At 38.7% G+C, this 26,089-nt stretch overlaps 1 protein-coding gene across 1 annotated transcript in view; it reads left to right on the top strand.

Annotated features, from left to right (window-relative positions):
* LOC124867684 (lysyl oxidase homolog 4-like) overlaps positions 1–25,335 on the top strand; it is a 32,699-nt gene extending 7,364 nt beyond the window's left edge. The window contains exons 5-15 of the mRNA XM_047364249.1: positions 6,560–6,598; positions 6,695–6,902; positions 8,186–8,366; positions 12,762–12,916; positions 13,009–13,176; positions 13,707–13,869; positions 15,833–16,076; positions 17,812–17,927; positions 18,887–19,023; positions 24,241–24,352; positions 24,458–25,335. Coding sequence (XP_047220205.1) covers positions 6,560–6,598; positions 6,695–6,902; positions 8,186–8,366; positions 12,762–12,916; positions 13,009–13,176; positions 13,707–13,869; positions 15,833–16,076; positions 17,812–17,927; positions 18,887–19,023; positions 24,241–24,352; positions 24,458–24,528 — 1,594 coding nt within the window. The 3' untranslated portion in view covers positions 24,529–25,335. The remainder of the gene's footprint in view (positions 1–6,559; positions 6,599–6,694; positions 6,903–8,185; positions 8,367–12,761; positions 12,917–13,008; positions 13,177–13,706; positions 13,870–15,832; positions 16,077–17,811; positions 17,928–18,886; positions 19,024–24,240; positions 24,353–24,457) is intronic.
* The last annotated feature ends 754 nt before the right edge of the window (positions 25,336–26,089 follow it).

Genomic DNA, 26,089 nt, shown 5'->3' with positions numbered 1-26,089 from the left:
CTGGTCAAAAAGACTGTTTTTTTTTACCGGAGAGAGATCAGAAGCGTCAGGTTGATCAGATACTTGGACTGGCAGTAGAAGCTTTTTAGTTTGTCTCTTTCTTCCAGCCTGAAGTAATTTCTGTTTGCTTGTTGATTATTGATCTTAAAGACAACTTTTCTAGATGAACAAAGACTCAAAAGTCATTATATGTGGCTGAAATCTTAAAAGCTAACTGCTTTGCTGTGTTAGATGGACAGTGATCTTGCTTCAGTCTGAAACTGACTTGGATTTTCAGACTTAAATCCTTCGGTAGCACTTTAGGAGAGCCATCTCCAACAGTAACATGAAAGAAATAACAAAATAATGTTAACAGATTACATATTAGTTGATGAGAAGTTGTCATAAATCTAAAAGCTAAAAGCTTTGCATATCATATACAGTAAGTATATGATAGAGCACTGTTAGTTGCTCCAGGTGGAGCAGATACAGTGGTTGGTTCCCCTGGAAAAGAGGCTTAACCAAAGTATTAAACATATAATTTAATAATTCTTCTGTGTACATGAAGATTCATTTAGATGTCTGGTTAGTAGTGCATTTCTTTAAAAAGGTTTAATCTATAAACAGTGGAAATGAGATGATTTGAAGTACAAACTTTTACTTGAATAACACGTTCTTTGTCTTTCCCCTTTTGAAGAGAGGCTAGGAGAAATCGGCCTCTGTGTAACATCATATTGATACCCCAGTGGTAGAGTAGGTGCTAGATTACCAGTTAGAAATTCATCGAAGCACTGATTTAGAGGAATGAAGTAAAGGTAACATGACAACATGGTTTAGTTACATACATTTTATAGGAATTGTTTAGAGGCAAAAATATGGCACCTGTCTATTTTTTAACAATTATTGGTAACATGAACGGTTTCCCCAACTGAGCCAGTTTACTCAGATTAAAGGTTTGATGTTTCTGTTTTTGAAAGTGTTAAATTATGGATCGCTAACAAAGAATGAATTTGTTATAAGACTTTTTATACATTTTTATCAGGGGTACCAATAATTGTGGATGGCAGTGTCTCTGGCAGGTTCAAACTAATTTGCTTAAAACTAGTAAAAAAACACAGTTTACGCTGAAACAGTTATTGTAACAAAGGAACACAAATAACCTGGCAACCAACCCCACTACCCTTGGAGATACAACACTGTTCTAATAAAACCAGTTTCTATTGAGAACTATGTTAAGTGATGTGAAACATGCAGCTCAAGCCAGAAGTTCACACACAAAGAGACATACCTTTTTTCCCCATCTTTTCAAATGAAATCAGATTTAAAATTTCCTGTTTTACGTCAGTTAGGAAAATAAACATTACTTATATTTGCAAAATGATTGAATAATGGTTTCACATATTCAGAGAGTCATATTCACTATAATTATACATGGATTCCAAAAGGTTTTTTAAAATAAATAAAAAAATGAAAGATGTGCCATATTTTGTATTAAGGCCTCTTTTACTCTGATACACCTAAATAGAGTCTGATACATGAAACAGTCATGACCTAATTAGTAAAAAGAGTCATTTAACCTCAGTATGATTCCAGCTGTTCTGTGAAGGCCTCAACATTAGTGAACAAACAGCGTCAAGAAGACCAAGGAACACAGCAGACAGGTCAACAAGGAAGCTGTAAGGGTTAGGTTACAAAACAATACCTCAAGCTTTAAATATCTCACATATCTCTGTTAATTCATAATCTGAAAATGGAATCAGTATTGCACAACTGCAAATCTACCAAGGCATAAATGTTCACTTAAATAGGTAGGTCAGGCAGTGAGGACATTAATTAGAAAAAAATCCAAAAGGCCTATGGTAACTCTGGAGGAGCTGCAGAGATCCATAGATGAGATGGCAGCATCAGGACAACTGTTAGTTAAGAAAACGGAGGCAAAACCTGAAATCTGATGTTCACAGAAGCTCTCCTTCCAATCTGGCTGAGCGTGAGCTATTTTGTCTGTAAATGTGCAATGGTGATAAGGACAAACCCAAAAGACATGCACTGTAAAAACTGTGCAAGATTTGTGTTTCACTCAGGGGTTGAATACAAATGCATGCCGCAATTATCAGATTTTTATTAGTAAAGAAATGTAAAATCAATTTATCCTTTTCCATAACTGTGCAGTGCATTGTGTTGGTCTATCACATTGAACTGCAACAGAATACATAGAAGTTTGTGGTTTTAACTTGACAAAAGTTCAAGAGGTTCAAGAGGCATGAATTGTCTTGTAAGGTGCTGTTAAAAGTCAGGACAGGAACCTTAAAACCAATTATGATTATGGTTTATGTTTACGACTTGGTTTAGCTGAACATTAGTTTACCAAATTTAGTTTCAGAAGGTAGGGAAGCAGTTTGCTGGTGTGTTTTTATCACTCTTTTTTCGACTTGCAGTCACAGACAGTAATGCAGTCAATATAATAATGTTCCATGTATAAAAAGTCTTAAAAATACAACCGTTGCAGAGTGAGTTTATTTAAAATAAGACCGTTTTAGATCATCTCATCTTCTTGAGCTACCCATTGGCCAAGTGTGTGTTTTGAGGTATGAACAGCTTTGATTCTGCTAGCTGAATCTGCTGCATACTCTGCACAGTTAGCACTTCCCTCTCTGCCTCTGTGTTTTTTTTTTTTGTTTTTTTTTTGTAAAGCATCCCTTTGTGTTTGTCTGTTAAGTTTCCTCATTTTTACAGATGTTTTACCCAGCCTCCTCTTGCTGTGCACACAAAAACGCTAAATTAATTTCCCAGCTTCACTGTTTCATAACAGTCGCAGTCTCTTTGAAGCTGACAGTAACTTCATCAGTTTCTCCTATTCAATTCCATTTGACCCTATTTAAAACCAAGGGTTAGTGTCTGCAGTACTTTTGCTTAAATCATCATTGGGACCCCTTTGAGTTTTCGTCATTCTAGAGAGGGTGGTGGGAGAACAAAGGGGGCTGGTGTGGAGTGTGAATGAAAATCTCCTTTGTGCCGATGGAGCGGATTGTCCCAGTGAAGCAGCTCTGAATTCGCGCAGAGGTTTGTAATAACAGGGTATCTTCAGCTTCCTGAGAGTCTAACTCTCTTTCCACTGTGGCTTCTCATATTGTGATGTTCGAGCTGCTCTGAAAGCCCAATCGAGCTGACGATCCTATGAAATAAGAGTTTATTCGTGTATTCCCCAGTCAGCTCTGCATTCCCAACCGTTATACAGCTCTGTATTGTTCCCCACAAACTAAAAGTCAGTTTCAATCTGTTCTGGACACATCAGAGAGCGTCCCACAATCGTTTAGTTCTCAGAATCTAAAATACATCTGAAGACCAAAAGAACATACTTTTCCTTTTCCAAAGATGAACCATTTTAATAAAAGCTGGAGACATCAGTCTTACATCACTTGTGCCACGTTTCCCAGCATGCTCTCATAACGTTTTGTAATGGCATTGCTTTAAAGAGCTTTGTTTACGAGGAGAGAAGCCAGGGGGAGTAGGTATGTATGTGCATATTTTCCTGCCTGCTGTGTGTGAACCACCATGCTACTGCTGGACCACAAGGTAGACACTGCCAAGCAGAGCAGGCAATTATATGGGTTGCACTCTCACCCCTCTTCCCCTGCCTCCAAACCATGGAGTAACACCCCTACATAGTCTGTCTCTCTCATTTTGATTTACCGCCGTGTTCTGTAGGGCTTTAAATGGTGCAAACACACACACCCGCACATGCACGCACACACACACACACACACACACACACACACACACACACACACACACACACACATAATCACAGATGCTGACACAACTTACATATATGTCTCACTCAGCTCAAACTCAGCTTTATGTGGCACTTTCCATGATCCACCTATAGAACCTCCTTAATCAATTGGCTAAACTGCAGTACAAATATCTTAGAATAACAATTAAAAGCAAAGGCTTTAAGGTTATTCACTATTCACAGCCACAGCATCTCAGGAGCCATTTTCTAACTTAATCTTTGTTTTAAACCAGAAATGAGTGTAAGCATCCTATCCAGAGCGGATCAACCTTTTCATAAAAAGCGCCACCTCTGTACTAAGATTTCCAAGTACCACACTGATATACATTTTGAAGCAGTTGTACAACTGCAATTGAAGTTTGCCCGTTTTGTTATATGTTCTCAAAAAAAGTAGAAAAAGGACTGTTTTTATATGGCAGTGGTTCAAGGATGCAGTTGAATGATCCTGTTTAATTTTGCGTTAAATTGTTGCTCTGAAGTCGAAATCTCACAAGTTAAATACTTAAAAATTAACAGGAAGTTTTTGTGAAGTTTGAAGTGGGAAAATTTGATGTTTACTCACCAGCAACGACTTCAAAATCCATTATAACCGCTGTGTATTTAAAACATAGTTATGGTGACAATCATACAGTAAATTGTCCATTTGCATTTCTGGTGGTTTGTATCTTTTTAAACCTTTCATAGACCAAGTATTGTTTAACCTCTGATACAGAAACTGTTATTTTAGTGTTTGAATGCATAAAATTCAAAGAGAAACGATGTCAGTAGCTTGTTTTTTAATAGCTGTTACCCTGTCAGTTACCACAACAATTAGCATATCTTACTGATTGTCTGACAATTGGAACATGGTTAAATTGGGTTTGGGGTCATTCCTAGTCAAAGTCAAAGTTTCTCACCAACCCCTACCTCAAAATCCATTATAGTTGCCGCGTGTTTACAATATAGTGAGAGCAAACCTAGAAACTATTTATTTGGACATGGCGTGTAACTCATTAATCCTTTCACCCAGATAGTACTGTTTAACCTGTTTGGTGTTTGAATACATAAAATGCCAAGAAATACAGTACATTAGCTTGCATTGCTAATAGCCATTTCTTTTGTTAAAAATGTTATTTAACATAACAGCAAATAACAAGAGCAATATTTACTACTATGTCAAATTCACAAGGAATGGACATAGGTATAAACTTATATTAACCAACCCCTTCTCCTGTGACCTTACTTCTTATTCATCAAGAACATATTTAATTTCATACAAAATATGTGATCTCCAACACAGAAAATGTTTGTGTCATCAGCAGATAACACAAATTTCATAACTTCAAATATTTAGCATATTTTGCACAAACAATGAGAGGTTACATCTCCCAGTTTCACATACTTTTGTCTGCCAGGTAAATCATTTTAACCCATTGCAAAACAAGCCCCCTGATCCCGTAGTGTTCCAGCTTTTTTAACAGTAAATCATAATTTATTTTGTCGAAAGCTATTTTAATATCAACAAACACTCCAGCAGCTATTTTTATTTTATCAACATGCAGTTAGTTCTTCCATTGCTTCCATTATGCCCAGTGTTGTTGATCGTTTTGATCTGAACCCACACTGACTTTCAGTAATTCATTTATATTTTCCTAAGAATGTTTCCAGTCTATTGTTAAACAGTTTTTCTCAAATTTTTGAGACTTGTGGTAAAAGAGAAACGGGCCTACAGTTGGAATATTGATGTTTATCTCGATTCTGCCTGTCATTTAGCATATCTCACTAACTATTTTACTAGCAACTGGAACATTAAGTTGAGTAATTTCTAGATATATGCTTTGACATTTGGGCTAAAAATTTAGTCAATGCAAAATAATTCAGCTCAAAACCAAACCTTTCAAAACAGAAACTTGTGTGGTTTGTGACTCTTAATCTGTTTACTTCAAAAAACCATCCAGTCTCAGACATTTGCAAAATAACCAGGGAAACACTGGAATTATTGGGTTTTCCTGAAGAAGAAATGTCTCTTTTCTTAGACTGCTAAATATTTAATTGCATCATGAATTTGGTTGTTCAGTAACTTCTAAATTCAGCTCTCAGACTGACTTTGTTCATTCATAAAGAGCGTCAGTTACACGGCACCTGTCTGTGGTCACGCTGGCTGATCCAAGCGGTCAGCTTCGATGTTTCTGTGCACTGGAGCACAACCTTTTTGTTTATCCACACTGCTTCCCCCTGGATGAGACTCCTGCTGAAGGGAATACAAATTAAATTTGACTCAGTTTAAAGAATTCTGTTGGATTTGGCAGGAGTCAGTAAAACCTTTGCAGAAACTGACATGCAGCGGTTGTAGTCAGACAATTTTATTAGCTCCTGTTGGCAACCCATTTTACTCTATTCATAACTCAAGTTTTTTTTTTTACATGGTTGCCTCAAACCAGAAATTCACTGTGGATGTGTAGACAAGCACTGAAACAGGAGTATCAGTAAACGACAAAATGAAAAGGAATAAAGAGAAAAAAAAGGAGCACTATGGTTTAATGATATTGTAAATCTTCCTTTCTGTTTTCTAACATTAGGTTTTCCCAGAGGTGCTTTTTATCTAACTTTGCCTTCTTCTTGTTTGCAATTTCACTTTGTTTATTCAAATTTAATGGACCAAATTGCAGAGTAGGACTGGCAATGGAGACTAGGATGGCTGAAAAACTTAGACTGTGGGAACATATAGGAATGTGGGATTGTTTAGTCTAATGTAAAGCCACATGGTTGTTCTTCCAAATAATAAAAATACCTTAATATGTCCTTCAGGAAACTTTGGGATTCCAAGTTAGCGGATCCTTCATCAAGGTAAAATCAAAATTTACTCCTTAAAATTATTATGTTTTAATTTATTCTAGAGATTTAACTTCAATCCAGTTGTTGATGCACTTCATATCTCCCTAGGCTGAGATCCCAGATCAGTAAGAAGGCTTACTGGGTGGAGAAGGTGCAGTGTCAGGGTTTGGAGGTGTCCTTAGAGCAGTGTCCTGCACAGCTGTCCAGCCCCAGGAGTGACGTTCCATGCAGGGGAGGTATGCACGCAGTGGTCCGCTGTGTCCCTGGATTCCAGTTTGCGCGCCCCGGCAGAGCACCTGCTCCACCTCCAGTCGCGGTTTGTATGGAAAACTGTAACAAGTATATATAAAGTGTTGAACTTAGACATCACAGTGAGACATTATGCCATCTGCAAAGCTCATCAATTTCACAAACTTTTGGAAACTAGTAAATTGGGGTAATTCCAGTATTTAGTTTCTTTTTTTTTTTAATAGCTATAAGTAATTAACATTTTTAAAACATTTTCTTCAGTTTCCTTTCCACCCTCCACTATGGGTGCATCGTTTGTTGTCTTAGCTTAACCAGGAGAATTAGCTTCCCTTTAAACAAAGTTCACCAGCAATGTCTAAACATGCCTAACTAATTGCCTTATCTGATTTTTTCTCTTTAAACATCTCAAATGATTACACATTTACATAGTTAGGTGAACTGGGTTAACTATTTTCAGCTGTGTCCACTGTGAAGCTATGCTAACCTCTTCAGAAAAGTCTCATGATGCTGCCGCTGGATACCTGGATTTGTTTCTCTAAAAGGATAACTCATGAATCAAGATGTTCTGTTAACAGGCTATGAACAGCTAATATCCTATCAGCTATAGATAACTCTCACAACGTCCTCGTTTAGTATAAATCCAGATCAACTGGCAGAAGCTAATGTCTAGTTAAGACCAAATGTTGCAACTTTAACCTGAATAACATCATAGCAGCATTTGCAAACACTATTTTATGAACCTGTACACCGTTGTCATGCTTGCATTAAGCAGTTATTTACAGGGAAGCCGATGATTAAAGCAAGGAATGGAAGTTTTAGGCAGTGCGGCAACAATGATCTTTCTGTATGAAACAAACACCGAGAACAAAATGTTAAGGAAAAGCAAAAATGATAGTTTAAAGGTCAATAAATAGTGTTTCCAAATACTGCTATGATGTTATTCAGACTAAAGTTGTTTTAAGATGCTAAAAGCAAAATTTGGTCTTAACTAGACATTAACTTCTGCCAATTGATCTGGATTTTTAAACTACTCTGCTGATTTTGAGGTCGAAGCTGACAGTAAAAGTCCACTTTGGTCCTGGCCTTGGTCTTAGCCTTTGGGACCAACTAATGTGGATTTATACTAAATGAAGACATTATGAGGGTTATCCCCTGCAGGTGAGATATTAACTGCTCACAACATTTTAACAGAACCCCAGTAAAAATTGTGACCTATCCCTTTAAAGAACGCTTTTTTGAAAGGTGTTCGAGAACTGTGGTGAAGAAACTAACTTAGTGTCTTGTAAAACATTTGAGAGCTAAAATCTAGTTTGTCGTTCAGTTTAATCAATAGAAATGTTTTCCTTCTAGCCTGTCGTCCGCCTGAAGGCCGGGCCCCGTCTCGGAGAGGGCCGTGTCGAGGTCATGAAAGAGGGAAAGTGGGGTACGGTGTGTGACCACCTGTGGGACCTAAATGCAGCCAGCGTGGTCTGCAGAGAGTTGGGTTTTGGGTCAGCTAAAGAGGCGCTCACCAGGGCTCAACTTGGACAGGGTAAGAAAGCATGAAAAAAGCTTGCACCTGTACATTTAAACTGCTATTTTAGGTTTTTCTGATGCTTTTAGGACAGAATTTCACTTTTAGTTGTTCATCTTTGTGGGAGTTTGGTTCCTAGTTAGAGAAAGCAATGACAGTTTTCTATTAAATGGCAAACGTAACTACATAACTGCTGTCTCTATAGGAGGAAAAGTACAACTCAGTGATTTAGACTAAACACCTCCCAGTTTAACTTGCCGTTCCTAGAGCTGCTACTCCATCTTCATGCTCTTTTGCTGACAAATAAACGCAGCAAGAATGATTACAGTCTGATGTCTGGTGATTGTTGAGGAACTCTCCCCATGACCAATTATATAAAGTCTAAACTAAGCTAGGAGGGTCAGGCAAGCAAAGTAACGGCATGTACTGTTGTCAAAATAAACTTGTTGGTTGAGAAAAGTTTGCTCAGCTTTGAAACAAGAACATCAGGCAATCAGTGGCAGGCAGAAGCAAACATTTAGATGTAATTGTTTTGGGTTGAGCTTTTGTTGTGGGTGAGAAAATACATCCTCCAAGCTGGCAGTCGTAGAGTTAAACATTTTTCTGCAAACAGCAGCGAGACCTCACTTTCTCACACTCCCTTATGGTGGCTCTTCTTGCCATACCTCAGTAGTCAGTCTGTAATCACGTTCATTTCCTCCCATTATCTTTCTGCCCAAATGAGCACTTAGCATGTCCTTTAATGGTGTGGGTGCATTTCCTTCTCTCTACTTTACTTAATGAAATAATTCATGGAACGTTTCTGCGTGCTGCTTTAAGTGCTATATTAAATTAGGTGGCATGGTCCAGGGTGTCAGAATGGACCAATGTGGCTTTAAATGTCTTAGGCTTTTTTCCGTAAAACATAAGAGTTAATGTAAAGATAGGCTGTGCAGTCACCAGAGACAGTCTCAAGCTATACACTTGATGACATCTTCTGCTTTTTAAGCCTAATTATAGGTCTTTAAAGGGCTCCTGCCTGGGTCTCACACACCTACGCAAACATAGATGTGCTAACAGATTATGCTCATTTCTGCAGTTTGGTATATATTTTGGTTCAAAGAGGCAGAGGTCTGAGTTTCAGAGCCACATCATAAGTCCAGAACACATCTGGGCTTTAAATGGACATTTGTGTCTGCAGAGCCATTTCAGACTATTTTATGTATGCTCAGTACAGGGCACTTCCAAGGTTTTTTAGAGCACTAAAGAGAGCTTGAGAAAGCAGACATAATATTACATTGATCCTACAATGTTACATTGACTTAAAGCAAACATCAAACAAAATGTTTTATACAATTATTAACGAGACCTCTTCCTGAATGAATATATTTTCAAATATATTTTACACATAAAAAAAAAAAATTTGCTTAATTAATGATAAGAAACTGCAAAATTGTTTTTAAAATGACACAAATAATAAATTTGTTGGGTAATGCATATGTACAAAATGTATCTTTTTTCCTTATGGTAAGTACATGACCACAAATGCCTAATGTAGTAATTACGGTACAAAGAAAGGTGATGTTTCAAAAACTTTCTTTTGTTTTGTTGACTGCATCCAATGAACAGTTTAGTTTGTCAATCAGTCAGTCATTTTCTACCGCTTCTTCCATAATGGGTCGTGGGGAAGCTGGTGCCTATCTCCAGCAGTCTATGGGCAGGAGGCGGGGTACACCCTGGACAGGTCGCCAGTCCATTGCAGGGCAACACAGAAACATACAGGACAAACAACCATGTACTCATCCATTCAAACCTAAGGCAATTTAGAGAGACAAATTAACCTAACAGGCATGTTTTTGGACTGTGGGAGGAAGCCAGAGTACCCGGAGAGAACCCACGCATGCACGAGGATAACATACAAACTCCATGCAGAAAGACCCCCGCCAGGAGTCGAACCCAGGAGCTTCTTGCTGTAAGGCAGCAATGCTACCAACTGCGGCACCATGCAGCCCCAGTTCAGTTGATAAAACTTTAGATAATTTCTTGTATCAGGCTTGAAAGTGTTCCTGCCTGATAAATTTGTGTTTTCAGAGCCACTTTAGTCTTTTATGTGTGCTTTTGCAGAACTGGCCCAAGGCTGTATGAAGTCATGAAGAGAACCTGATGTATAAAAAACTTTTACCTATCACTTATTATCACCTTTACACTGATAGCCGCTTTATATTCAATTCAATTCAGTTTTATTTATAGTGCCACTTCACAACACATGTCATCTCAAGGCACTTCACAACAGTCAGGTACATACATTCCAATTAATCCTAATCATTGAACAGTGCAGTCAGAGTTAGTTATTTATTCAAATTGGATAAAACGTTTTTCTGTCTAAGGAAATCCAGCAGATTGCATCGAGTCAGTGACTTGCAGCATTCACTCCTCCCGGATGAGCATGTAGAGACAGTGGACAGTCACTGGCGTTGACTTTGCAGCAATCCCTCATACTGAGCATGCATGTAGCGACAGTGGAGAGGAAAAACTCCCTTTTAACAGGAAGAAACCTCCAGCAGAACCAGAAACAGGCTCAGTGTGAGCGGCCATCTGCCACGACCGACTGGGGGTTTGAGAGAACAAAGCAGAGAACAAGAGAACAAAGAAGCACTGATCCAGGAGTACTTTCTATGGGAAGGAAAAGTAAATGTTAATGGATGTAACTCCTTTAGTCATTTCACCTAGAAAGATAGAACAGATAAACTCTGAGCCACTTTTCAAGGTTAGAGTCTGAAAGAGAGCACATAGTTAGTCACAGTAGATGCTCAGTCATTAGCTATATCTAGGGGAGTGAAAGGGTTAAACACTAAAAGACAGGGCTATGTGGATCATCAGTAGAGGGTGAGCATTAAGTTGTTGCCAGCAGAAGCTCGGACAATTCCCCTCTCCAGAAAGGTGTCACAGGTAGACACAGAGCCAGGCCAGGTGTAGCTTCTAGGAAGAGAAAAGAGAGAACAAAATTAAAAGCTGAAATAACAGAAAATAATGCAAAATTGGAGAGTAGTGTGAGAATGTAGTGAAGAGGGTGAAAGTGGTCATTATGTCCTCCAGCAGCCTAAGCCTATAGCAGCATAACTACACAGATAATTTTAGTTCAGATTATTTAGTTAAATGGCGCTTATTTACAACAATGTCGTCTCAAGGCACCCCACAAAGGATCCCACTGATGGGATCAAAAAGGAAAGTTTTAAGCCTAACCTTAAAAGTAGACAGGGTGTCTGCCTCACGGACTAAAGCTGGGAGCTGGTTTCACAGGAGAGGAGCCTGATAACTAAAGGATCTGCCTCCCATTCTACTTCTAGAGACTCTAGGAACCACCAGTAAACCTGCAGTCTGAGAACAAAGTGCTCTGTTAGGAACGTATGGAGCAATCAGATCTCTGATGTATGATGGAGCTAGATCATTAAGGGCTTTATATGTGAGGAGGAGAATTTTGAATTCTATTCTGGATTTAACAGGGAGCCAATGAAGAGAAGCTAAAATAGGAGAAATATGATCTCTCTTTTTAATTTTCATCAGAACTCTTGCTGCAGCATTTTGATTCAGCTGAAGGCTTTTAACTGCATTTTGTGGACATCCCGATAGTAACGAATTACAATAGTCCAGCTTTGAAGTAACAAATGCATGGACTAGTTTTTCAGCGTCACTCCTGGATAGGATATTTCTAATTTTGGCAATGTTCCAGAGATGAAAGAAGGAAATCCTAGAAACCTGTTTAATATGGGATTTAAATGACATGTCCTGGTCAAAAATAACACCAAGGTTTTTTACTTTATTATCGGAGGTCAATTTAATGCCATCCAGGTTAAGTGATTTAGTAAGCAGTTTCTTTTTTAAAGACTCCGGTCCAAAGACGACAACTTCTGTCTTGTCTGAATTTAGAAGCAAAATATTTAACGTCATCCAAGTTTTTATATCTTCAAGACATGCTTGTAGTCTATCTAACTGGTTGGGTTCATCAGGATTTATGAATAAGTAAAGTAAATACTTAATATGGTCTGATGACAATATAAATAACAGTTTTAGCAGTGATTGTAAGATGTTTGTTGGGTACAAAACAGTACTCATTACACGACATTATGCACAAATCACCCAAAGAATATCATACCCACAATGAGGCATGGTGGTGGCTGCATCATCTTTTAAGCTTATTTTTTCTTCAGCTGGAACTGGAGCCAGGATTTAACAGAGAGGGGATTATGAACAGCTCCAAACAACACTAAATGTATCAATAAAGTATTAGTGTAAGGGTGCGTACACGTATACATATATATTCTTTTATGATACCCTAAGCATCTGCATAGTTTGTCTATGCCTTGGGCAGTTTCTGCAAGAGAATGTCATTCCCTTTGCATGCGGCCTTCAGCTGTCTCTGCCATTTATTTACAGGTACTGGTCCCATCCACATGAACAGTGTCCAGTGTACGGGCAGGGAGAAGTCTCTCATGGATTGCGTCTATAAACCAGTGCCACTTTACACCTGCAAACACACTGAGGATGTAGCTGTGCGCTGCAATGTCCCCAATACTGGCATTCAAACAACCGTGAGATGAGCACATGAATACATATTTCTAAGTGCAGTACAGGAGAATTTCCACTATGACAGTGTAACACGCTTCCCTCCCTGTGCATCCAGGTGCGTCTGGCAGGTGGAAGAGACCGTGCAGAGGGCCGTGTGGAGGTGCTGATAGAGGTCGGAGGAGCAATGCGCTGGGGCTCAGTTTGCAGTGAGAACTTTGGCCTCAACGAAGCCATGGTGGTCTGTCGGCAGCTTGGCTTGGGATTTGCCTCCAGAGCTTATGAGGTGAATTCTCGTTGTTCTGCAGTTTTCTTTTTCTGCCTGTGAACTTTCGTTCTTTGTGTGTTCCTGTGCTTCCTCCTTCTCTCTTTCTTTCTCTCTCCATCCTGCTGTTTGTATGACTGTGCTATGTTATTACTGAGGCCTGAAGTAATTACAGGCTTTTCAAACGTCCACTTCCAGTGCGCCAAAAATAAAAGAGGGAAAGTGAAGCGAAGAGAGATTGGAGGGGGGGAATTCAAAGAGCGAACAAACTGAAAATAGAACTGCATGGAAACGGCAGACCCAGTGTGTTTGGTGGGGGCTGCTGGGAACATTTAACAAGCAGTTTTAAAATTGTGAATAATAGTGGAAAATGTGATAATGTGTACTGATAGTGTCTATAAAAATGTGTTCTAGTGTTTATAGTAGAGAATACTGAGTGCCCACAGCACCAAAATTCCTCAGTATTGTTCCTCTTTGTTCTTCCAAAAATGTTTTAAAACATATTCTAATGATTTTGTGCTTGAATGTGCTCTGCTGCTGTGCCTTTTCAGGAGACATGGTACTGGCCGGGATCCCCTGAAGCCAGGGAGGTGTTGCTTAGTGGAACTCATTGCGTTGGCACGGAGATGTCCATCCAGCAGTGTCGCAGGAACGGTCAAGTCTATTGTCCCCGTGGAGGAGATGGTAGAGCTGCGGGAGTGTCATGTGTGGAGAGTGAGTCCAAAACCAGTGACTTAATTTGTAGCAAAGAGATTGTTAAAGGATACTCCTGCAAATGCTTTACTGCAGAGTTTATTTACAGGCTTGTGGGAAACTAGTATTATGTGAAACTGGTATTTCTGCTTTGCAGCTGTTTGCTTCTGCTAGCTGGTAAAGTGTTTATTTAAAACCACACTATAAATCTATCCCATAAGTCTGGCACTTCCCTGATTCTTTGATCTTGAATAGAGATGTACTGATCAGAATTTGAGGGGATGTTTTCTGATCTCCAGGTTTTGTAATCCTTTAACCTACTGATACTTATTTTAGACGTTTCTGATTTTATCTAAAGAACTACAATATAAGAAGAAATAAGAACAATATTAAACTCTCTTTAGCATCTTTAGCATTAAGTTAGCACAGCTAGCATTACTAAAATGGCAATCTACCTGTGTTTATTGTAGAGAATGTGTCTTTACGTTAACTCTTGGATTTCCAAAAGGCTCTCAATATTTATATGTCCAGCATCTATAATAACAAACAGAGACTGAAAGCTTAAAAGGATAAGACAGAGCAACATTGCTGTACTCCTTTCACCCTTCTTGTTATCTGCTAAAAGTCTGGCTCTCTCTCACTCTCTTGCAGCCATGTCTCCACATTTCTTAGAAAACTGTTTCCCTTTAAATTGCTCCTTACTTGTCTGTCTTTCCTTTGACTTCAACACCACAGTGATATTCAGAGATAAAAAGTGAGTCAAACACAACCTAAATATATTGAGAACTAATATATTTGATGTTTAAAGTTTTCTTATGCCTGGTTTGATTTTTAACTTTTTGGTCAACTTGGGACCCAACAACAACTCACAGTAAACCATCAACCTTTTTAACCATAACATTTATTTTTATAAAATCCACACTAATAATCTAGTTAAAAAAGAGACGGTAGAAACAAATGCTTAATGGCCCTGAGATCAAAATAATGGTAATTAGTCTGGCCCTGGTGCGGATCTGAAAGCTGCTGGGAGGAACTGCTGTATGAGGACTGGGTTTGTCTGTGAGTGCTTTGGGATGGGGGAGGAGCTAGCTGTAATGCAAGAATCAGAAGAATGATGCATGCATTACGTGTCAGAGCCTCCAAAAATCTGCCAATAAAACCAGAAAAGTCACTAACTGTCAGGGGTTGTGAGGTTGGAGATGGACCAAAATGCAGGGAGGACCAGGGGAAGCAGCATGGTGAGTACAATGGTTTAATAAAAAAAACAAAAACAAAAACGAAAAAACTTACAGGCAGGTACAAGGTGAAGCATGGACAGAAAACTGGGCTAAACCGCACGGGGCATAGAAAAGAGCATAGACAACAGACATGGAATCAGGCAGTCCAGCAGTAGAATCCAGCAGCAAAACAATGATAAAGAGCTAAAATGGGTAAAGAAAAAGGTGCTGGCTATGGACTAATTGAGGCTGTGCAGGTGAACAGAACCTACTTGATAGCATATGGCTGTGGCTGAGGGTAGCCAACTTTGTCTTCCTCTGGCAGCGACAGCTTGGACTTTAAATGTTAATGTCACCATGACCTGGTAGCTCTATTATGGTGCATTTACTAACTAATTACATTTTTGAATTTCCAACCCACTGTTAGCTGGTCAGGGTCCATCATGCTGAAAATTGTCTGGTTCCTGTTAACAGCTAATTTCTTGACGCAGTGAGATTTCTTCCAAGTAGATCCAACTGGTAGACATATTCACAACAGGGTGATAAAAAACAAACTGTTTTTTCCAATTAATGAGCAAATAGTGATCCTCATAATTGCTGATTGAATGGACCACCTTTTAAATGTTAGATTTGAGTCTCACAGTAATGAAAGGCAAACAGGCAAGCATAAAGATTATATAGATTTACCTTTTTCCTGAAGAATTCTAAAGTAGTTAAACACAAGATTGGATGTGTCCTATTTTATTCAACCTCTATGATTCCTGCAGCTGCTCCCGACCTTGTGGTGGACGCCCAGCTCGTGCAGGAGACGGCATACCTAGAGGACCGACCTCTTCACCTGCTGACTTGCGCAAACGAGGAGAACTGCCTGTCTTCCTCTGCTGCCAGGGTAAACTGGCTCTACGGACATCGCAGACTGCTGCGCTTCTCCTCCCGTATCATGAACATGGGTCTGGCTGACTTCAGACCGCGAGCCACCAGAGAGAGCTGGGTCTGGCACCAGTGTCACAGGTAAGAATGAAAGGAGGTTTTTCTGAGGTCCTCCAGGACTGCTGTAATTCTTAGCAAAATGTTGAGGTGGTGTGTAAAATAAAGGCATGTCTTCACATTCATGCTCTCTTTTCTCTGACAACTAACTGCCCTCAGAAGTAATTTTATTTGTAATTTAATCTTGGTATAAAGGTAGCTGCTCTGTGAAGGCATCAGAGGTTTGTTAGAGAACATCAATGAACAAACAGCATCATGAAAACCAAGGAATACATCAGACACATCAGTTCATCATTGTGAAGATATTTTAAGCAGGGTTGGGTTATGAAACAATGTCCTGAACTTAGAACAGCTCATAGAGACACTCTAATTAATAATGAGAATGGCACAACTGAAAACCTACCGAGACATAGCCATCCACCTAAACTAACATGCTGGGCAATGAGAGCATTATTCAGAGAAGCAGCCAAGAAGTGTGACTGCAGAGATCTATAGCTAAGGTGAGAGAATCTGTTCAATAGTAAATTCCACATTGCGCTCTCCATAAATCTGGCCTCTGCACAAGAGTGGCAAAAAGAAAGCCATTGTTGAATGCAAACAGTGGTAAATCTTTTTTGCAGCTTTTCACAAGCCATATAGGGCACAAAATGTTCTGGTCAGATGACACCAAAAAATCACAAGGTGTGGCTGAAAATGAGCTCTGCAAACACACCATCTCCAGTGTTAAACGTAGTGGCGGCAGCATCATATTGTGGGGATGTAGGGACAGGGAAACTGGCCAAAGTTGATGAAGATAAGCTGAGCTAAATAATCCTGTTAGAAGCTACAAAAGACATCAACACTACCAGAGCTACACTGGAGTGGTTTAGATCACAGCATATTCAACTGTGGCCCAGTCAAAGTCCAGACCTTTACCCAATTGAGAATCTGTGGCAAGATTTAAAAACTACTGTTCTACAAAGTAATGACCCAGGGAGGATGAATACAAATGCACAACACACTTTTCAAAATTTTATTTACAAAAAATTTGAAACTATATATCCTTTTCTTCACCGTTCAACACTAAACATAAAATCAAAACAAGTTGGAGTTTGTGGTTTTAACCCGACATAAAAAGGCCTGTTTCCCCACAACTAAGCTGGTCTGAGGTTTTACAAGATAAATATGATTCTAGATATAGTCCAGATGCTTTAAATTAAATCTCTGCTGTCTTAGATTTAGAAAGTGAAATGAGATCCTTGAGTACAGCATAGAATATGTTTTGTCTACAAATAGTGGAAATCCTGTAAATGTTTATCTGTGTTTTTTGAGTTAAATGACAAAGTTTACATTGAACATCATCCTCACTGGTTAACCCTGTTGTTACAGTCGTAGCCAAGACTTGTGTCACAGTCGCCTGGCTTCTTATCTCGGGAGCTGTGGTTCTGTGTCCTAGAACAAGAAGCACGACCACAACATCAATTGCTACCTACTTCACCAATAAACACATGGCTTGACTTGCAGTTTTGGTAACGTTTGTTTTGGGAATCGCTCTACGAAAAAGCAACACCAAGCTGAAATCTTCCTTTTCCCATAAGCTTCCCCAGCTGTTCATCATGTCAGTTGACACTTCTACTGAACATAACGGCACTTATGGTCATCATATTTTTTACAGAAATATGACAGAAAGAGAATGCAACAGTATGTTGAATGAAGGTCAACCTGTGTTTATTTCATAACTTTATGTGATGCTTTTGCTTTTTCCATGTGTTTCTTTCAGACACTACCACAGTATTGAGGTGTTCACCCACTACGATCTGCTCACCCTCAATGGGACAAAGGTGGCTGAAGGTCACAAAGCCAGTTTCTGCCTGGAGGACACCTACTGCCCAGATGGTGAGATGTGATCAGACACAAAAACTTATGAATTTAGCCCTTTTATAAAGACTTTGGTTCCAAGCTGTCAAACATTGTTTAAATGTTGGTTCTGATTGAGAATATTCTGGACTTTCTAAAGCTCTTTCAGGTATTTTGGGGGCTCCTCTTTCATTCACTTTCTTTCCAGTCCTAGTGTCTGATCATTACAACACATTTTGCAGCAAAGAGAACAAGTAAAGGAATGACGGTTCTATAAAACAATTTAGATTAGATGAACAGTATATGAGAGTCAGGCTTTTAGAAACGAGACAAAATCCTGCAAAGATCAGCTGCATCATCTTCCAGCTGATCATATTCTTTATGCTAAGTTTTCAGCAAATAGCTCTTTGGAAATCACCCTGTTTTGGCTAAAATATTATTTTCTTCTATGTCTGTCAAACTTGCAGGCTGTCTAAATGTGACAAATGTATTTAGATATAAAAGAAAAGAAATTATGCCTTTACCAACTACCTAAAAATCTGATTTAAAAACAGTTCTTTGCTAAGTTTTCTGGCATTTTTTGACAAAACACAGGGTTGTCTTTAAAAGAGTTTTATGTGTAAATGAATTATAGGTCTGAGTTAGGCAAACAGGAAAAAAACAATGGTCAGGTACTGGATAGCAAATCTTGTGAACGTTAAATAAAAAACTTGCATGAAGAACACTTTAAAGGAGAAAGAAAGTTGTGCTGCTGAGAAATGAGAAATAGCTTTTATTAATCAGTAATGCAATAAAGACCAAATGGTTACAAAGGGGAAAAAAACTGTTTATTTAATAGTTACACTCATTCAATAAATTGTTGGATGACTAGATCCTACATATTCTTTAAAAAGTGACACTTCTTTCAAATATTTTGATCCACAGTGAGTGGAATAAGATAAGCTGGACCACACAGATGTAGCTGATTATGTCCTATATATGTGTGCTTTATCCCTCAGGTATCAATAAGCAATATGCCTGCTACAACTGGGGCCAGCAGGGCATCTCCGTCGGCTGCTGGGACACATACCGCCATGACATTGACTGTCAGTGGGTTGATATTACAGATGTTCGACCTGGTGAATACATCTTTCAGGTCAGTCTGTTTAGAAAAACAAAAAGTAAAAGAATGGAAAATAGCAGTTTGGGAAAATCTGGAATATTATTTAGGACTTCTCCAGGTCTCATAAATATGAAAGAGAAAATAGAGCATGGAAAAAATCTGTATTTTTCTTCATTTTATATTCCTTTCTTTTAAAGATCCATCCATCCATCCATTCATCCATGAAATTAGCAGTTAAAATGTATGTTTGTACATTAAAATGGGTGGCAAAAATAATGAGAGTATCAAATTTAACTTAAAATTCTTATTTAATCTTTTTGGTGAAAAACCATCAGTGATTTTGTTATTTAGCTCCCGCATCGGACCTGAAAGTCAACAAGTGAAAAGTAAAGCGAGGAGTTTGTATTTCAACATCTAAAGGCACAAATGAGATAAAAGCTGCGATAAAAGGCTGTAATTTTAGCTAAATAGCTCTTGGCTGGGTCTCCAGTCATTCAGGTGTATAGCAGCAATGCAGCTTTAAGGGTGTGTGCGTGTTTAAAAAAAGTTAATTTAGTCTAGATTTATATAGAAAGCAGACCTACTGTTAGTCTGCCCTTTATAGAGTACAAACCTACTGGCAGTGGAAAAGCCCTGTCAGCACATTACAGGTTGCAACGTGAGCTCATCCACATCTTCCCTCTCTATACAGAGACATCCAATCTGCTGTGGTGACCTACTCATCCCTCTTGCATCTCTATCATTTATTCTATTTATTCCTAACAACCTGGCGGCATCAGCAGGACTGTGTTTACAGTTTCTCTCTTTTATTCTGGTTGTTTGTATTGAAATCAAAATGTTTACATCAGGTCTGCGTGCAGGCAGATGTAGCTCCAGCATGTCTGGGAGATATACTGTATATTATAAAGTTTGCCCCAGCATCGTGACCCAGCAGCACGTTTGTGGTCGCGACTGTAGATAGACTCCTCGTAGCTCTGTGAGAAGTGAGGGACTTGGAGAGGGCGTAGATCCTGGTTCGTCTTTCATTCAGCTGGGTGTTTCTGTGTCTTTACCAGGCAGCCACTTTGAGAACCATACATTTCACTGATGAGTCATGTCCACCTCAGCTCCATTGACTCTGATTGCGCCTGCATCTAAAAGATCAGCAGTATAACCTCTCAAAGCTTTTACACATTGGTGACGGGCCTTTCATTATCCCATAAAACGACTTGCGGGCCCTTTGTTTCATATTATTACAAGAGCTTTTAAGAAAGTGTGAACTGCCACAAAGTTGATGTGTTTTACACCAAGACTATAAATCACTCTCCAGTCTCAGCTTGTAGCAAATACACACACAGATTGAGTTCATGACACTAAATGTTGCCTGAAAGTTAATAAAAAAGAATAACATTTATGAATATTATTAACCCTGAATGTGAAGCTGTAAATATAAATAAAACCACACAGTTTAAGCGGTACGTAAAAATAAAAAATAAAACAAACTGGGCCACTTTAATGAATATGTGGTCAGGTTATCTCTCTGATGTGTGCATCAGGAAAATTCATTTGTGTGCTTTTCTTATATATGGGAGGCAGACAGACAGAGTGGAAAACAAGCCACCATGGCAACCAACCATGGCTGCAGTCTAATGATAGGCTGCAAACTCTAAACCGTCATCTGCATCTCTGGGCTTTTTTCAACTCTTTTTCCTCTGGGCAGAGATAACAGTGGAAAGTGATGTCATTCATTGCCTGGGCTTATACATCAGATACCATATACAAAAGCAGAAAACAATAATCCTGTGGCTCCAATGAGCTGTTGTTTCATAACTGTCTAAAGAAGGGAGCTTTTTTCAAATTTTTTCCATCACTTTTTAAAAGGACACCTTGTACAGTTTGTTTTTTCTTTTGTCTAGAGTTAAACATGTTTTTCCATGTGAGAAAGGGATTTTGAGGAAGTTGCTGACCGCAGAACGAAGATAGTTTCACATACAGGTACATTTAAAAAAATCTGAATATTGCATAAAAGTGCAACACTTTTGTCATCTCAGAAAGTGAAACTCATTTATTATATAGAATAGAGTGATATATTCTAAGCCTTTTGTTTCTTGTAATTTTGATGATTGGGCTTACGGGTATAGAAACCACAACCTTCAGGGTCTCAGAAAATTACAATGCGTGAAAAGTCATTATTGGACACTCTTGGTGTCACACCCTAATCAGCTAATTAATTCAAAACACCAGCAAAGGTTTTCGGAGCCTTTAAACCGTCTCTTACTCTGGGTCACAGGCTACACAATCACTAATCAGAAGACAGTCATGGACACCCTTCACAAGGAGGGAAACACAAAAAAGGTCATTGCTGAAGAAGCAGGTTGTTGACAGAGTCCTGTATCCAAGCATATTAACAGAAAATTGAGTGGAAGGAAGAAGTGTGGTAGGAAAAGGTGCACTAGCAACAGGGAAAACCGCAGCCTTGACAGGATTGTCAAGCGATATCCATTCAAGAATTTAGGGGAGCTTCACAAGGAGTGGACTGAGGCTGGAGTCGGTGCATCAAATGTCGCATTCCTCGTGTCAAGCCACTCCAGAACTAAACACAACATCAGGACCGTCTTACCTGGGCTGAGAAGAAAAGGAACCGGATTGTTGCTTAATGGTCCAAAGTCCTGTTTTCAGATGAAAGTAAATCTGCATTTATTTGGAAATCAATGTCCCAGAGACTGAAGGAAGAGGGGAGAGGCACAGACTCCATGTTGCTTGAAGTCCAGTGTGAAGCTTCCACAGTCAGTGATGGTTTGGAGTGACATGTCATCTACTGGTGTTGGTCCACTGTGTTTTCTGAAGTCCACAGTCAATGCAACCATCTACCAGGAAATTCTAGAGTACTTCATGCTTCCCTCTGTTGACAAGCTGTGTGGAGATGCTGATTTTATTTTCTAGCAGGAGTTAGCACCTGCACACACTGCCAAAGGTACCAAAAGCTGGATCAGCGACCATGGTGTTCCTGTTTTTGATTGGCCAGCAAACTCCACTGACCTGAACCCCATAGAGAATCTATGGGATGTTGTCAAGAGGAAGATTAGAGACACCAGACCCAACAAGGCAGATGACTTGAAGGCAGCTATCATAGCAATATGGGTTTCCTGAACACCTACGCAGTGCCACAGGCTGATCGCCTCTATACCACAACGCATTGATGCAGTAATTCATGCAAGAGGAGGCACAACCAAGTAAGGTGCATAGAAATGGGCTTACTCTTCAGAAGCCTGATATTTGTGCTTAAAACATCCTTTTTTGATTGGTCTAATGTGATATTCTAATTATCGAAGACATTGAATTTTGGGTTTTCGTTACCTGTGAGCCATAATCATAAATTTACAAGGAATAAAAACTTGAAATATTTACTCTATGTGGAAAGAATCTCTATAAAATAACCATTTCACTTTCTGGAATATTTTATTCTGAAAAAAGAAATTGCACTTCTACGCAATATTCAAATTTTTTGAGATGTACTTGTATATATCAACCTCAGAGTCCCCAGCAATCTGCAGCACCTTGCTAAAATGTTTCACTTTTTGTCACAAACTTCAATGTGTTTTAGTGGGATTTTATGTGATAGATCAGCACACATTATTGTAAAACCAAATCTCAAAAGGATGACATGCTTTTGTATTCATTCCCTTTTATTCTAAATTAAATTCAGTGAAACCGCCCCCCTTCAGAAGTCACCTAAAATATACGCTCTTTACTATTAATCCAGCTGTTCTGTGCAGACCTCAATGGCTTGTTGGAGAATGTTATCAAGCATCATGCAGACAGCAGACAAGTCAGAGAGAAAGATGTGGAGATGTTTAAAGCAAGGTTAGATTATAAAACATTATCCTAATCTTTGAACATCTCACAGAACTCTGTTCAAGCCATCATCTGAAAATGGAAAGAATGTGGCACAGCAGCAAGCCACCAAGACATGGCTGTCCACATAAACTGACAGGTGGGGAAGGAGAGCATTAATCAGAGAAGCAGCCAAGGGGCCCCCTCACTAAAACTAAGACAGTAGAGCACATCAGCCCAGTTTCAAAGTCCCCACACTGGCTCCTTGTATCTCGGAGAATATATTTTGAAATACCTCTGTTAGTTTATAAATCACTGATTGGCTTAACAGCAAAATACATTAAAGATTTGTTGCATCAATGTTGCATCACTCTGCATCTCCAGAATTCAGAACCAAACATGGAGAAGCAGCATTCAGTTCTTATGCTCCACTAATATGAAACAAACTCCTAGAAAACTGCAGAAATGCTGAATCTCTGAATTCTTTTGAACCAAGGTTAAAAAAAACATTTGTTTAGAGTTGTTAAACACTAAACAAATGTTAGAGTTGAGTCAATAGCCTCAGCCTGTAGTCTAGCTTTTCTTTACTTTCCTTTGTTTTACCAAAGATATGTACTGTCCTATGGTTTATTTTCTTATGTTTTCATCATGTAAATCACTTCTAATTGTCTTGATGCCGAAATGAGTTATAGAAATGAACTTGCCTTTCCTTGCTTGTTAGTCGTGCACCGTATAAATCTGTCCTTTATGCAGGAGTTTCAACGAAGGTTTTGTTAAAATGAAGCCATAAGAAGTCCTGTTAAGGTTTGTCACAAGCAGTGTAGGGGATCTAGCAAACATGTGGAAGAAGATTCCTTTGGTCTGATGGGATTAAGCTTGAAAGTTGTGTCCAAAGTGCTAAACTTGGAAAACGTGGGAAACTAACTTTGTACAAACACCCTAAACACACCATTCCCACTGAGAAGCAGGGAAATGGTGTCATCATGCTATTGGGACTCCTTCAGCAGCGACAGGAAAGCCGGTCAGCCTGTTAGAGGCTACAAGTCCAGACCCAAGTTCATTCGAGAAATTGTGGCAAGACTTCAAAATTTTACATAAATGATCTTGATTGCTATTTTTTTCAAGAATAATGGGCAAAGTTTTCAGTTTCTAGATGTCCCAATCTGGTAGAGACATAAGATGAATATATACCACACTTTTTAAATGTTCATTAGTAAAACCATGTATCAGTTTCCTTTCCACTAACATGCACCACTTTGTGTTGGGCTATCCTATAAAATATGTCAGATAAAATGTAAAAAAAAAGGTCAAGGATAATGAATACTTTTGCAAGGAAATGTAATTTTGTATTTGAATATATTTGAAGGTCAAAATAAGTCATGGCCACAATCATGATATTTATCCAGTATCTCACCTTCTTTCTCTTCTTCTGTGCAGGTGGAGGTGAACCCTACCCTGGACATGGCTGAGTCTGATTTCCAAAACAATGTGATGCGTTGCAGGTGCAAGTACGATGGAGCACGAGTTTACCTCTTCCGCTGCCATGCAGGTAATACAGCGTGCTGCACATAAAACCCGTCACTCATCAAATAATTCGTAATAATCATTTGCTGCTTTAGTTTTTTTAATTTCTTTGTTTATTTTTTTTCATCAGCTGATGCCTACAGCGCTGAAGAGGAGGACTTGTTTGACCACCAACGTCAACTTTCCAACAACTTCTTGTGAATTAGGGAACACGTACATTTAAGAACTGTACGACTCCAGACCTCAGAAGTCAGGCTACGAAGAGTGAATAGCCGTAAATAAAAACAGCTGAGGTAGAGGTGAGAAAGTGAGAGGAAGGAAAGGACAGAAATGGCTTTTTTAGGATCCTGTGATCGTTGTGAGAAGATTTTTGTTTTTGTTGGAAAATTAAATGGGGATAAAGAACAGATGTAGAAAGAGAAAGGGATGAAAAGGAGACAAAAGCTGGACCATGATTTGTGATAAAACAATTTACAACTTTAAAAACATCTCATGTCGTTACGACAAATGTTAATGCCTTGTTTAACTACAGTTAAAGTTATTACATGAAGGCACATGAGTAGAACCTTTATCACTCTGTATATTTCCACAGGTAACAAAATGGGCTTCAAGTACACTCACTGTCCACACAACAACGTCCAGGATTTACTGTCAGAAGTATGTGTTTTTCTTTATATTAGTTTTCAATCAGATTTTATTTCATCTCATGGTGCTACTTTCCTTCTGTTTTAAATAAATACTGTAATGTATTGCAAATGTATTGTCATGTACAGTCTTATTACCTCTCTCAACTATTGTTCTTCAGGTCTTTAATTTATGCAGACGTTTAATGTACTTTACAGTTGAAACTTGTTTGTATTGTTAATTTTATTATGAAAAATACTTCAATTTTGTTTGATCTTTCCTTGTTAAACACAAGGGAGCAACACAAGATCTGGTTGTACCATTGCATTGCGCCTCAGAGTACTTGTTAACAGTAGTGAAAGAATAAAAGTCAGATTTACTAAATGTCTGATCATGTCAGTACTGGTTATTTATATGCAGAACCTGAGACTGCTGGCTAAAACAAAAGAAAAATAATTGTCAGTCAGTGTGTAGAAAATCTGCAAGATGCGTCCAAAGAAATGTGGAGATTTTTTAAACAGGGTTCTCAGAAGAGTTTTCTCATCAAACCTTAACATTGTGCTCACTTTTAAATCAGTCATAACCAACATCCATAAAGTTCGCTTGAGCTGATGTTGATCCTTTTTTTTACTTTTTCAATAGAGAATTCCTCTTTTTAGACACACTTAACATGTTTCTATCCATCCATTACAGTTTTTACAGTAACAGTTTTTTACTGTGAATAAACAAACTTACATGAAGGTCTAATATAAAAAGTGATGATTATATTACATCTAATCCCAAAAGAATAATTGAACTATTAGTAATCATACTAATATAATGATTCATTAACAAACAAGACATCATCGAACTACCTAATGGGAATTCTCAAAGGGTTGGAGAATGAATGTTCAGATTGTCTTTAGCTGAGAAATCTCATCAAATGGTCTCTCTCTATCCCAGCATCAAGGTTGTCCCTGCAGGGAGGCAGTGGCTGTTTTCCCCTGAGCACAGATGTTGGAGGAAGTGCCTCCCTTTGGAAATCAGAGAAAAATAATTAACAAAAACTATCTGGCTAAAAGATTAAAATGTGAATAAAAACACTGGTCGTTGCCATGTGGTGTTGTGGCATAGAGTTATAATGTTATCTTAACAAGCC

The sequence above is a fragment of the Girardinichthys multiradiatus genome, chromosome 5 (assembly GCF_021462225.1).
Source record: "Girardinichthys multiradiatus isolate DD_20200921_A chromosome 5, DD_fGirMul_XY1, whole genome shotgun sequence".
In the NCBI taxonomy this organism is placed as follows: Eukaryota; Metazoa; Chordata; class Actinopteri; order Cyprinodontiformes; family Goodeidae; genus Girardinichthys; species Girardinichthys multiradiatus.
The sequence above is the reverse complement of the archived record's forward strand: the minus strand, read 5'-3'. Positions and strand labels throughout refer to the sequence as shown.